The 14,343-nt window shown below is 50.8% G+C and overlaps 1 protein-coding gene across 1 annotated transcript in view; it reads left to right on the forward strand.

Moving 5' to 3' along the window:
• CPNE2 (copine 2) overlaps positions 1-12,316 on the forward strand; it is a 57,855-nt gene extending 45,539 nt beyond the window's left edge. Inside the window, exons 13-16 of the mRNA XM_075510302.1 lie at positions 4,436-4,487; positions 5,710-5,843; positions 10,497-10,733; positions 11,733-12,316. Of these exons, the coding sequence (XP_075366417.1) occupies positions 4,436-4,487; positions 5,710-5,843; positions 10,497-10,733; positions 11,733-11,840 (531 nt within the window). The 3' untranslated portion in view covers positions 11,841-12,316. The remainder of the gene's footprint in view (positions 1-4,435; positions 4,488-5,709; positions 5,844-10,496; positions 10,734-11,732) is intronic.
• Positions 12,317-14,343: the final 2,027 nt, after the last annotated feature.

Below are 14,343 nucleotides of genomic sequence, written 5' to 3' on the forward strand. Positions count from 1 at the left end.
AAGGGCGTGAGCTGGAGCATCCTGTTCATCAGGAGGGATGCCATGGGCAGGGGTTGGGGCTGCTCCTGCAGCCCACGCTGGCTGATGGGGAGCATCTTCTCACGGCTGAGAAGATGCGCCGGGACACCACCACCTTTCAGTACTGGCTGGGTCTTTTGGCTGCTCTTTGCTTATGCCCTTAATGTGCATTTTCTTTCTGCTCACTGGTTTTAAGAAGTCCCCAGCTTTGGGCTGGGGTTGAACCTCAGCAAGCCTTTTGTGTTCTTTGGGAGGGGAGCTTTGCTCTGGGCTGAGCGCAGAAGGGCACGTAAGTCATGAGCGGCTGTGAATCCGACCGGGAAGCTCATCGCTGCTAGCCCTCGAGGCTGGGGATGTCCTGCCCGCTCTGGCTTTGCGCTTTCTCTGCTCTCCCGGCAGCCAAAATTCATGTGACTCAAGTGGGAGCTCTTGCTGTTTGCCAACCACAGGAGGAGATCCCTCTGTGTGCACTTTGGAGCTGATTCATCCTCCTTGGCCTGTTTCTGGTCTGTCACTTCACCACTTTTGGTGGGAAAATCTTGGTAGGCAGCTTCCAAGGACTAACAGCCAGCTGCCGTCAGGGATTTATTACCTGGGGAGAGGAATGGGAATGGAAAACGCAGTGGGGATGGAAAGGGTACAGCGGCTCGGGCTGCTGGGGAATGGGTGAATCGTCACAGTGAGCATTCTGCTCTGCTGCCAATATGTGCGGGTCAGTGCCCATGGGAAAGGCATCGCTGGGCTGGAAACGGCCCTTCCTGCAAGGCTAGAGGTGGATACCAGGTTGAGGATGCTGGCTGGGAGTTGAAGGGCAGAGGGATGCTGCTCCTCTGCCCCTCCTGTGGCTGCCTCCTGCAGCCTGCTGCAGAAGTATTTCCCACTGCTCCCACGGGCCTGGGGATGGTCTGTAAGTGCTGCCAGACAAAACGCCTCGTTTTCCCCCAGAATGATGTCTAAGCCCACATAAACCTCAGCAGAGAGCAGCTCTCCCTCCCCAGGTGCTTGGCCTGTGCCTAAAGGTCACCCACCCTAATGCCTGGAGTGACCCATCGGTTGTCTTGCATTAGCAGTGGGGGCATCCCCTGTGCACCGCCCCACACCACTCCAGCCTGGGGCTTTGTCCCTCCCCGGCCCACGGGGTCTGTGCATCACCAGCTCAGCTCACTCCTTAAAGATTTTTTGGCCATCAAGGCTCATTAGGTAATTTCAAAGCCAAAGCAGTGGTTCTTCATTGAAACCTGTGCCCTGTGTTACAGTGGGCAGGCAGCGGGGAGCAGCAGGGGACTCCCAGGGGACACGACGAAGGGTGGCTATTGTACTCACAGACCAGAGTGAAAATGGGAAAGATCGTAAAGAGATAAGAGTTGTATAAATGGTGCTTTGTGCGCCCGTTGCCATGGCTCCCCCAAGGCTTCCCAGGCGTCCGTCAGAGTGAGATGTTTTGCACACAAAAGTCTCGTTGGAAATGTCAAAGAACATCTTGCTGTGTAACAGCTCTGTACAGAGCCTCGAGTGGTTTCCCAGTACAGAACAGGAGAGGGAAGCAGATGGGTTGCAGTTTCTGGGGGATAAGCAAATGCAAGGCAGCAGCAGAGAGAGTGGTGCTTAACATTGGAGCCCCACTGGTCTCCCTGCATTTGGGAGATAGAATCATAGAATATTTTGGGTTGGAAGGGACCTTTAGAGGTCATCTAGTCCAACCCCCCCCTGCCATGGGCAGGGACATCTTCACCTACATCAGGTTGCTCAGAGCCCTGTCCAACCTGACCTTGAATGTTTCCAGGGATAGAGCATCTACCACCTCTCTGGGCAACCTGTGCCAGTGCCTCACCACCCTCACCATAAAGAAATTCTTCCTTACATCTAGTCTGATGGGGTCAGCCAAAGGAAATGTCTTTGTGTCCACAGAGCTCAGCCTCTCCAGCCAAAGCTGGTAGCTTTGCTGATGTGCCACCCACCAAAGCTTTCCCTCTGTTTGCCTTTTTTTTTTCATATATAGGGAAACTGAGTCATAGCAGGGGTGGGATCACTGGGGGAGGTGGCAGAGAACCCTCTGCAGGGTCAGTTCTGCAGCACAGGCTCCGGCGATGCGTCTGCAAGGCCCTGATGGGAAAAGATGGAGCTATGGCCATCCCCATCCAGGACTGGAAGAGGACACAGCCTGGCTGCAGATGAACGTCTTACCCTTTGGGGCCATTTGAAAGAGTTTCTCCCTGTAGGTTACTGGTGAACGTGATACCTGTAGATGCTCTATATACATTTAATTGGACTCCACAGAAACTGTTTTTCAAAGTACAAGGTGAATAGGGAATGAGACTCTTTTTTTTTTTTTTTTGTTATTTCGAAGCCCTCCTGTTGAATTTTCTAGCAGAGAGATATATATAATCTGTAAAAACTCCAGAGGAGGTTTTGCAACACTTCTGCCACACAGAGGGTCTGCTCTGTAGACGGTGAGGAACACAGCTCCAAACCATTTCATTGCTGCTTAAAAGAAAGAGAAACCCCTCTTTTGCAGTGCAAAACATGAAATTATTTTTGCTTGCCTTGTCTATAAATACTTGTATGGCAGAATTTTGAACGTCTTCTAAAAAAAAAAAAAAAGTGAGCCCTTTACAACTGAAAATCAGGAAATTTGAATTTGATATATTGCCCAAAATTGAGGCTTCTACGAGAAAGGGTGTATGCAAAACACATCGTGTGTTTCAGACTATGTCTCTAACCCTGGGGTTACTGGTGGCTGTGAGCGTTACTGGTTGTGCTCAACAGGAGAGACCCAAGCAGGCTGTTGACATTCGCTGGTCCGACAGCTTGTCAGCTTTGCAGCACGGTGAGGACTTTTGGTTGACCTACTTTTGTTTGGTTGCTATTTCCCACCCCACAGCCTCTTGCAAAAATAGTTTCTGCTGCTTTCAACACAATGCCCTGTATAATTGGAAAGTTTGAATCAGATGCATGTTGCTTTTACAGTCTCAGGAGGACTTCTGCTTCACATGCGCTTTAGAGGACAGTCGTTTTGCCAGCGTTATGAATGTGCGTGTCCCTGGCTGAGAAGCTCAACAAACCACCACCCTTCTGAGAGGGAGAAAATATCCTTGTTTTGTAACTCTGACATGAACAGAGTGGGAGCTTTTTGTTTCAGAGCCCTTGAGCTGGTGGCCTGAAAGCCCAGATCACCCCCTTCAACCTTCAGAGGTGCTGGAAGTGGCAGTCACATGTCCTTGGTGCTCCTGAGAGTCTGTTTGCTTCTTAAGGTGCCTAAATTGCAGGTAGCAGAGTGAGGAATTCCTAAGCCCCCAGATCTGATGGTTGTTCCCCAAGCAAGCTGTTGACCCATGCCAGCACTGGCAAGGTTCATACTGGAGGCCAGGAGTCCTCACCCTCTCTTGCACCTGAGCCATTGAGCTGCCCTGCCTTTCCTGGCAGAGACAGGTTCAAAGCAATGGTTGCCCAACGTTTTGTGGTTTCTGTCTGCAGGGTCTTCCTGTGGAATTAGATGAGGAAGGTTTTGTGATTTGCAGTCAGCACTGCTGTTTGGTTTCTCTGGCTGGGCAAGTGCAACAAGCCAGGAGCAGGGGTGTGCAGGGCTATCTGCTGTTGCCAGGACATCCTCATGAGAGCATCTCCCTCAGCTTGGGAGGAGGTGGTGGAAGACCTGAAGGATCTTGCACTTGCCTTGGAGGAGGGGTGGTTTCATGGTCAATGAAAACCAGCCCAGACTGTGTTGGGACTTGCCGTCCACCGTGCCCAAGCATTCATGTCACCTCTCCTGTGCTGCCTTTCACCCTCATGATGACCCAGATGATGAAGCTAATAATCTGTTGGCTTTGTCATGGTAGCTGACATGCCAGATCAGGTCTTCAACCCAGCTCGCTCTGTGCCTGCCTCCCTCCTGCTGCACCATGCCACTTGCAGAGAGATGGGGAACCAGGATGCTGCCAGAACTGGGGCTCACTGTGATGTTAATTGAGTTTTCACCTTTTATAACCTGCAATAGGATGAAGTCATTTCTCCTAGTGACTGGTTAGATGGCCCAGATGGCTGAGAGTATCCCTTCTGCATGCTTTCCCTCTGGGCAGCCAGTGGGAAGCTGTGTGGACAAACCTGCTTTGATAGCTGTAGAAGAATGCGTGATGTGATAATTTCAGGTGGCTCCATGATGGGGGATGAAAGGCCAGAGGAACCAGTCCACCCTCAAACGCTGACCACGTTTGAATTTGCTGCTCCTTGCTGGTTGGGTAGCACAGGGTTGGGAAGTGTTGCTGACACAGCAGGATGGACCAGCAGGTCTGCAACCACCGGGTCCTGCCCCAGGGGAGCATCAGACCCAAACCAGCCTTGCAGCATCAGCTAAACTGGTAGTGAACATCCAGCCCTGCACTGGCCCTCCATGTTAATTTGTGTCTTTTCTTCTCCACAGGTATCCCATGAGTTTGCCATTAACTTCAATCCCACTAATCCATTCTGTTCAGGTAAGCATCTACTAGGTCTTTAAGACTCCTACCAGGTCTTTAACACCCCTTAGATGCCTTCAGTGTCTTCTGTCCTTTCCTCTGCATTTCTCCAATAACTCATCTCAGGAATTTTTCAAGATCTGCTCAAAGACAGACATTACCAGTGAAGCAGAGCACATGCTAAGGGTGCACTCAGAGGAAAGCAGAGAAAATTTGGGGGTGTATAGGCCCAGGGTAAAATGCAACTGGATTCAGACAGCATAAAATCTGCCTTTGTGCTGATGTCTGCTCCTCCAGCAAACCTGCAAGAAACACCAGGCCTGTTTAGCAGATGGGGAGTTCAGACTTAATGCTTCATTTAGCAGCTGAGAGCTGATCACACTCATGGCTGAAGAACTGCGCAAATCATAAGTGGTAAGGGCTACTGTGGCTATAAATGTCGTCTGGTTTGACCTTTGCTTTACCCAGCAAAACAGGGCTCGGGCAGCCTCCAAATTTCGCTCACTGGTTGATGAAAGCTTGCTGTGAACATCTGCTTTTCTGCTGCCTTTGCTTTGTTCAGTCCCTCTCTGGTAGCTGAAAAGCATTCATTGGACCTGATTTATTGCAGGCATTACAGGGTGCAGAAGCCACTGTCCTGCAACTCTTATCAGTGACAATTCCTTCCCAAAGAACGGATTATCAGCTGTTTAATTGTGGAATTGGTCATTTTTGAATTACACACCCATGCATCCTTTTGGGAGAGCAGCCATTTACCCTGTTCTGGTGTGGCAGAAGCAGAAGGGTCTCAGATGACCTGCGGGTCCCAAGCACAATTTGGGAGCTCTGAGGGTGCTTCTGGGATTGTTTTGCTTCTCTCCGCTACCTCTGCTCCATGTCTGTCTGGTTTTTGGTTATGTTCAGAGACCAGGGGTTGCTTTTCTTTTTGCTCCTCCTCTTTGGCTGATTCTGAGATTTCTGCAGAAATGCAAGGAAAGCCTTCTTTGACTGTGGACACTACAAGGGCTCTCTTACCCCAGAAGATCTGAGTATCCACTACAAAGTGACTAAAAGCAAAGCCCTGGTTTTAGAAAATTTGAATTGAGGTGGATGAAACTTGTGGAGCTGGATGAGTTTTGGGGAAAAAAGTATGTCTAACTTCAGCTCCCATGGCAGTGTTAGCTAATGATGCTTAATTGGACTTGTGGTGGGCCTAGGCTGTGGCGCATTGTAATGCCTGGCTTCTCTGCTTTCCCTGAAGGTGTGGAGGGCATTGTCCAAGCGTACTCAGCCTGCCTGCCCCACATCCGCTTCTACGGACCCACCAACTTCTCCCCCATCATCAACCACGTGGCCCGCTTTGCTGCTCAGGCCACCCAACAGGAGGCTGCATCCGTAAGTCTGTAAGATCCCATGATGTGATGGCAATCCCAATGGCTTTGGGCAGGGGAAGGCAAAGCCTAAGCTTGATTTTGTGTCTTTCCCTTTGCTGTGGGCAGGGAAGCAGGGTCTTCCCACCAGGACTGTCATCACTTCAGACAGAGAATGTAGAGTCATTGCAGATGCTTCTTAGGAAGAAAAAAATAACTCAATAACTTGACAACAGTCAACAAAACTCCATCTGTGGAAAATCAGAAATTATTGGGGAGAGAATTGAGATGAGGGTGGGAGCTGCTATGAGGTGGGCGTCCCTTGGATTTATACAGATGTCTTGAGCACCATTTTAAATGTTGGCCCCCTTATCTCAAAGAGGATCAAACAGCCTTGGGAATGGTAGCGAGAGAGTTGGCCAAGACACTCAGCGGCATGGAGCAGCTCCTGTATGGGAAGCAATAAGGCTGGCACCATCTGGCCCAGGAAGTCAACTGGGAATATCAGAGATGCATAAAATCATGAATGGTGAAAAAGTGATTGATTTCTCCCTAATTCTTATGGGGAAGGCCTGCAAGGCCCCCCAGGAATGGCTGGGTGATGGGTATCCAACAGGCCAGGACACAGTGGAGTCAGGGAGCTGAGACCGCCCCGGGATGGTGCGCAGGCTGATGACTGTGAAGGTCTGGAGAGGGAAGGGGTGTGCTCACCGCAGACCCAGCTATCAAGGGCCATTTACCACTATGCTGGGGCAAGCTCAGGCTCAGGAGTCCCTGATGTGTGCCAGCCAACAGCTGGCAGGAGACAGGAAAGAATAACTTCGTTCTCTCCTAATTTTTTTCCTAAAATATCCTCTGCTGAGCTCCAAGGGGCTTTGCTCTGAGGAGGCAGCCTCTGTCCTTATGGAGAAGTCGTGAACAATAGTCCTGAGGAGCGTGGTCCTTGCTTTCAAAACAGCCTCCCGCTCCTGTGTGCTGCAGGACTGTCCTGGGGCAGGACAGACCAGATGGTCCTGGGGTCCCCAGGGGAGCACTAGGACGGTGATGCTACTGCTGTAGTGCAGGTGGGAAACATGAGCAACAGGGAAGAGGTTGAGCATGACTTCAAACCTTTGGCTTATTACCTTTCAACACACAACAAACAGCTGGAGGAAGCATCTCCCTCTCCTCCGTGGAGATCTCCCAGGGAAATCTGGGAGTGCACACTCAGCCTCGCAAACAGCAGGAGAGAGCAAGTCCCTGCTGTGGCATAAAGCATGATGTTTCTGATGTGGCTGATGGCCGAATCTGAACCTTTTGCCAGGAGAAGACCTTTCTGCTGTTCCCCTTTGAATAGCTTTTTATATTTGAGGGGGAATTGCAGAAAACCACGGGATTGCTCGGTTTGATCATTGCTTTTCATGCCACTTGGACAAGCAGCAGGCTAAGAGCCAGGCTTCGGGTTACTGTGCAGCCACTCCAGTCGCTCAGCAGTCCTGGAAGTCCCCATTAATTAGTCCATCAGACTGCTCACATCCATATGGCAAAAAGCCGCTTGTTAGTGCAGGGGCCCCATACAACCACGCTCCGTTGCACCAGGCCACGAGGGAGCCGGTGTGGTTTTGGAGGGCGAGGCTGGTGGTTGAAGGGATGCCGGGATGCCCATGTGTGCCAGGAGCTGCAGCCGTGGGTCCAGCCTTGCCGGTGGTGACCAGGATGTCCTCTTAAGGGTGCAAAGATCATCTGAAGACTGCAAGATGGAGCTCACTTGTGTCCCTGTGGCAGCAGGCTGACCACAGAGGATGGCAGGTCTGGCCCCTGGATTTTGCTGGCCAAAAGGAGCTCAGCTTGGGCATCAGCATGTGTGTGGCAGGAGCTGCCTCGGGGTAAAAGCTTCCTTGATTCCTGCCCAGCGCAGAGCTGGATCACACCTGAAATCTCCTCCCCACGGGCACCTCTTCCAGCCTTGCCTTTAGCGCTGTTGCGCTTCCCAGCTCTGGGGACAAGGAAATACTGAATTTGGTTTAATTCAGCACAAATCCAGGTTGCTCCTCATTTTTTCGTTTTCTCTCTCAGCATCAGTGGGGGAGGGAGAAGCCCACAGGCTCCACACTGAGCAGAGGCGCTAATTGCATGCAAATTGTACCCCTCTGTTGGCACTAATAGTTTAATCAAGGAGATTTTAAATAATGGGCACTAATAGTGCTGTCAGAGGCAAGCCTGGGTCGGCTCAGTCTTTTTTTTTGGAAGCACAAAGTGTTATTGATGAGGGATCTTGCTTCCCCGGGGTCTTCTCATCTTCAACCTGTGCAGCAAAGCCACCCCTGATGCTGCTGGCTTTGGTGACTGCCTGGATCTGCCCTCCTCTTCCTCCTGCTCTCGCTTGTTCCCAACATTTCAAATAAAACCAAAAAACCTCATAGTTTTTCCATGGCAACATGGATCACAAACACTGGAGCCGTCAGCTCTTAAGGGATGGGAGGACTAAAACGTGTTGGGGTGGGGGGAGAGACAGAGGGATTATGCATGATGACTCTTGGGGAAGGATTAATAAACTTTGGGGAATTAAAACACACCTTTCCAGCAGGGTCCCTGCATCCAGACCTCCCCTTTTCTTATCACGTGCTGTTTAATGCTGCCTAATCCCTTCAAGTCCTGCTCAAGTGCGTGAACCTAATTGCTGATATCATTAGCAAACGATCAGGAATCATCCCCAAAGCCCTCGGTGGATTCAGAGATCAGCTATTTTAACAACAAAAAGAGGAGAAAGGGGGAAGGTGCTGCTGGGTTGGTGTACCAACGGAGACCCCAGCCCAGGTGGATCCAGCCATGGGGCCAGCCTGGTCCCTGCCCCAGCAGCTCCAGTCATGGCTTGGCAGAGGTGGCACCCCAGATAGGTATCACAGCTGGAGCCCAGAGGTGCTGCCCGCACCCCTGCCCCACTGCCATTTACTGACACCAACAAAATTGTCATCACTCCTTGAGGAATCTCCCACCGATGCTCTCATGCGGTGCCTGCTGCTCCCTTGCTAGTGAGCTTCCCTGCTGCAGCCCCCCCAGGCTTTGAGGCTGACCCCCAGCATCAGCTCTTATTCCACTTGTCCTCTGAAATATGTCGTGACAAACAGTTGATGAGCTCTGCTCCCCCATCTTTTCCTGCATACTTTCCAGCATTTTTCTCTAATCCTGTTATGGATTTCACAGAAAAAAAGGGAACAAAGGGAAATAGTCCTTTCTGGGTTTCTTCTTTTTGACCATGCATAGAGGCCAGGGGAGGAAGGGGGGAATCAGCTTAAAGTCATTCCCATTATCAGCTGCTCTCCACAAGGTTTTACTCTTCCTCCTGTACTGGTTCCCAGACAGGGTCAGGCCCCAGTCACTTGTCCTGCTTCCAGTGATGACTGGCGCTGGCCACCATGGAGAAGCATGCAGGTCTTCTCCTGGAGTTTAGTCTTACCATCCAGTCTCATATGTTGGGGTCCTGCTCTTCAGACCTACGTCTCCCCATGATTTGCTCTGAAAAGTTTGGATTTAGGGAAGAACTAAACCCTGGGCAGTGCTCTGCAGGCAGGGCTAACGCATCAAAAGAGGTCGGGGACAGGAAGGGGCTGCCTGCCTGCCCTGGCTTGGGAAAACTTCCTCACCCACGTCCTTGGACTGTGTTTAAGCTTGACCCAGCCTTGTTTGTACTTGGAGTTTAGCACTGGAGAGTGTCAAGAGAAGATGATGCTTAGGGAAGGTTTCAGGAGATGTGGGCTGGAGGAAGACCAAGAAAATGGGCTCGGGGCTGCGTTCCCTCTTCCTTTTCCAGGATGGCTGCGCTAGTGGTTTTCAGAAGAAATGGAAAAAATGAGGAGAGGAACAAAGGGCTTTAATGCGCTTAAGTGCTTGTTTTCATCATTTCTCCAGCACACGCAAGGTGTGTAATGTGCCTAAGCTGAACCATTACTTTCCCCTGAGGTGGAGGAGATGGGCTTTTTGGGGGTCCACATGCCCCAGATTTGCTGAGCTGAGTCCAGCAGGACTGTCTGTCCATCCATCCTCCCCCAGCTACATGGACCGGCTCCATCACCCTCCTTTCCCTGCAGGAAGGGGAGTGGGTACCAATGCCACTGCTCTGGCATCCCTCCAGCTTTCTGGTACCTTTTGCATCCCCCCTCGGTGCCTCCAAGACCCATGGCTTTGTACAGGAGACGGACAAGCCCTGAGCATGGGATGTGCCCTCCAGACCCACAGCCCAGCACTGGGATGCAGGAGATGCTCCCCATCAGCGCAGAGATGTGTTTATGGGGACTGCCCGCTGTGTGCAGGTGTTTCATCTCCCAACTGGGCTCGTGTCTCACCCCAAACTCCTCCTGGCCGTGACACAGAAGCTGTGCACAGGTTGGGGTTTTTTTCCATCATTAAGTACAGTAAATCAGCAAAATATTTTGGGGTGGGAGTTGGTTTATTGTTTAGTTATTATCTTTCAAAAACCAGGGGGAATGGGAGCACCTGAAATTTCTAGGTGCTGCTAAAGGGGGGGGTGATGTCACCTGTCCTGGGAAGCGGTGAACCTCGTGCTCCCAAATCCCCAGGGGACCTGTCTCCCCCCAGACATGCAGAGCATCCCAGCTGCTCGCACCCCACAGGCTCTGGCTGCGGTGTGAGGGTGCCCTGGCATCCCACTAGATCTGACCCTCTGCCTTCCCCTCCACAGCAATACTTCATCCTCCTCATCATCACGGATGGGGTGATCAGCGACATGGATGAGACGAGACACGCCGTGGTGCAGGCGTCCAAGCTGCCCATGTCCATCATCATCGTGGGGGTGGGCAATGCTGACTTTGCTGCCATGGAGTTCCTGGATGGGGACAGCTGGGTGCTGCGCTCCTACACTGGCGAGGAGGCTGTGCGTGACATCGTCCAGTTTGTGCCCTTCCGGGATTTTCGCAATGTGAGTGTGGGCAGCAGGGAGGGGATCACAGGCAGAAATGGGGTCTCAAGCCTGGAGATGACCCTGGATGTGGAGCAGCCCTGCTAGAGGCAGCTAGGGGCAAAAGATAGAGGGCTGGCACCCACCTGCCTTACCCTGGCCCTAAACACCACATCCCTTGGCATGGCATGGCATGGACCACGTAAATCAGCACTACAGGCAGGGGCAACAGTGCCCTTCACCTCCATAGCATGCTCCGTCTGAGTATCCCCCTGTCTCTGCCACCCCTCCAAAAACCAGTTCATTATAGCAGGGTCACATCAGGAAGCTGGGGCAGCGCTAGGCTTGTGTCCCTTGCCACAGTCCCATGCCAAGTCTTCCACTCAGGCCTTATCCAGCACCCATGACGTGCCATGTGCTGAGGACTTAATGCTGAATTGCCCCAGCCCTGGAGGTGAGCCCTGAGCCCCCCCCGTCCCCTCCCAGTACGTGTAGAAACATGTAATGCTGGCACTGGCCCTGCGGGATGGCCTCCTGCTGCCCACTGCCCAACCCACTGTTGTGTGTTGGAAAAGTTGATGAAGGAAAAGAATAAAAGGAAAAAAAAAAAAGACAAAATAAGAAGCAGTTCTCTGCCCATCTCAATCGGCCAGGAGTCAGCCCTGGGTCAGATGCTGTTGCTGGCACAGGATTGCCAGAGGATGCAGAAAATTAGCCTGTGCTTATCTTCCCTCTTTTTGCAACTAATCAGTGTAGTTCCATTTCACCTGCTGTTGCTCAGTACCTGTTTTTTCTAACCTACCAAGGATGCTTTATTCCTTCCTACCAGTGAACTATCTCCTGGAGGAAAGGTGTAGTATAGAATATAATCCCAGGTGTATAAAATGCTGGCTGCCAGTATACTCTAGGGGGGATTAAATGAAATGCCACAATCTGGAGTTGGGGTCAGCCCAGCCACATGTGCTCAGTCGGTCCCCTACAGCCATTCTTATGCTGGTGTTTGTTTCTTTTCACCTGCAGGCCCCCAAGGAGACCCTGGCCAAAGCTGTGCTGGCAGAGCTGCCCCAGCAAGTCGTGCAGTACTTCAAGCACCAAAACCTGCCACCCATCAACTCAGAGCCCGCTTAGAGCTGTGCCAGGCTGCACCCTCTGCATGTTGCCGAAGCCTGTTGGTCCTACCGAAAGGGCATGTTCCACATGCTTTTAAGAGAAGAATACCCTCCCCGAAACACTTTGTACTTCTTAATTTAATTGCTAAATTCTTAAAACTTCATCCCAGAGAAGCATCTGGATTCATTTTGTACAGTCCCAGCCTGAGGTAATGCTAAGCAGCCAGGCCATGCCCTGGTCCTGTTCTATTGAGTCACTTTTCAGTATTGAATGTACTTTGTATAATTTCAGTGGAACAAGACACAATTTTTACAATCAAAACTTGCTTTTTCCAAGAAATGAAATGCATAATATATTATTATCATTCAATGACCTGGTCGTTGTATAGTTCATGTAGTGGTACCTGTACCTCTGTCATGCTCTATGTTCATTTTTATACTGTGTACATGTTATATTTGTTATACTCAGGTTAATAAAGAAACTTGGACATGTAAAACAAGGGTCTCCTGTATGGGAAGGTCTGGGAGCGTGGTCAGCAGTGCTGGGTGTTTGAGTCACCCCGACACAGGCTGTCCTGGTCCCCCAGCTGCCCACCCTGCGCTCAGCATTTCTGCTCGCTGTGCCCTGGGATCAGCCCCAGATCATCAACAGCAGTGTGCCAGAGGGTGAGTTACTGAAGGTGGAGGCGAATGTGGATGTCCCAGGGAGGGCAGCATCCCCTCACTCCCCCGCATCAGCTTTCAGTGCCTGCCTGAGCCAAGGGCACAGGGCTGGTGTGTGCACACGCACATGTGCGCTTGGGAAAACACTAGTGAACCCACAACTGGCAAAGCAAGTTTTATGGTTCACTACTGCTTCACCTCTAGAAATCTTTCGAAGACTAAGTAACAAAAGCTCCCTGCTGCCTGGGAGGAGATGGGCTGGGTAATGAAATCCTGCTCTCCAGCAGCTGCTCATCAGCAACGTGCTATCTTGAGCACTAATTGCTGCTTTCTTCTGTTGTTAACTAATTAAAGCCTTTTGAAGCTGGCAGGTAGAAAGTTGAATATACTGCAGGGATCACCAACCTTACTCCAAACTCAAATAGACTTGACCCCCCTTCTCCCCATTAGCGAAAGTGCTTGTGGTGGGAGGTTGGTGTCTCTATGTAAAGCCTGGAGCCAGTCTGCACACATGTGGGCTAGCATCTGTGCTTGTTGCCACCAACCACTGCTAGCTAATGCGTGGTTGTCACTGCTGCCACCAAGTCACCAGCATGCGACCCATGCAGTCCCATGGCTCGGCCAAAGCATGGAACCAAAGCTGATGGTGAGGCCCCGACTCAGCTCTGAGCACAGCACCGGGCGAGGCCCCATCCCTTGGGAGAGGTGGGACTGCTCCATGAAATATTTGCCTTGCAAAGCCCCCTGGAAAGGAAAAAAACAACCAACAATACCCTTTTCCAAATGGAGAAGCAGCCTTTGAAGGGTGGCTTGTTTAAAAATAATGCTGTATACAGCTCAGCTTCCAGATCAAAGTCTGTGGCTCTGGAAGAATTTTTTTTTTCTCTCTGTAAGAGAACCTCACATGCAGCTGCACGAGCTACTAAGCTCTTCTCCTAGTAGAGTGTTTGTGGGGGTTTGCCATTTTTTTTAACACCTCTATGAAGCTTTAACAACTAGCACAGACAACAAGCAGTTTATGAAGCTGTCCCTGGGGAGAGGATGAAGCATACACTATGCAGTCATGGCAGAGAGAGAACAGTCTTAAAAAAACAAAAAAAAACAAAAAAACCCAAACCAAACCAAAACAAAAAAAATCTAAATCCACCACTGAATGACAGCGTTGCTGGAGCCAGCCGTTCTTCTCCAACATGTCGGCCCCGGGGCAAGGTTACTGCCACGGCTGCTGTTTCCAGAAGGTCCAATTTATCCTCCATCCCTTGCACTCTTCATGTCCCAGCATGTCTCTCAGTGCACCTGAGTATTTTAACATCAGATGGCTTTTGACTGTAAGAAGGTAAATGGGACCAACGGATGGAGTAATGAGCTAGGACAGCTCTGCAGTTTGTTTACATGGCCAGGCCATGAGAACAGCAGAAGTGACTCAAACTCAAAGGCTTGTGTGAGCTAAAGGTGTTCCCCAAGTGCCCTATTCCTGCTCTTCTGGGAACAAGAGGAAAGCAGGGAGCTCTCACGCCTGCTTTTACCAAATTACATCTCCTGGCCATGCAGGGTCCAACATAACCACCAGCACCCCACCCTGGTTTCATCTGCAGCCCCTGTGGACCACCACCACCATGTCTGTTCACAAGTGGCCAAATCTCACTATAAATTTCTGTCTAAATCAGCCATTTTGACTGCAGTTGTGCAAAATATCACTCAGGAAAATGGTCCCAGTGTACTCACAGCCAGGCCAGGCTGTTCTGACTCTATAGAGAGATTAATCTAGCTTAATGCCAGGGGAAGGACACCTACATCTCTCACTCCAACTGCTCATGGCTCTTACAAATGCAACTTTCAAGAAAAACAGGCATTTTTTT

The sequence above is a fragment of the Mycteria americana genome, chromosome 8 (genome assembly GCF_035582795.1).
Source record: "Mycteria americana isolate JAX WOST 10 ecotype Jacksonville Zoo and Gardens chromosome 8, USCA_MyAme_1.0, whole genome shotgun sequence".
NCBI classification, from domain to species: domain Eukaryota; kingdom Metazoa; phylum Chordata; class Aves; order Ciconiiformes; family Ciconiidae; genus Mycteria; species Mycteria americana.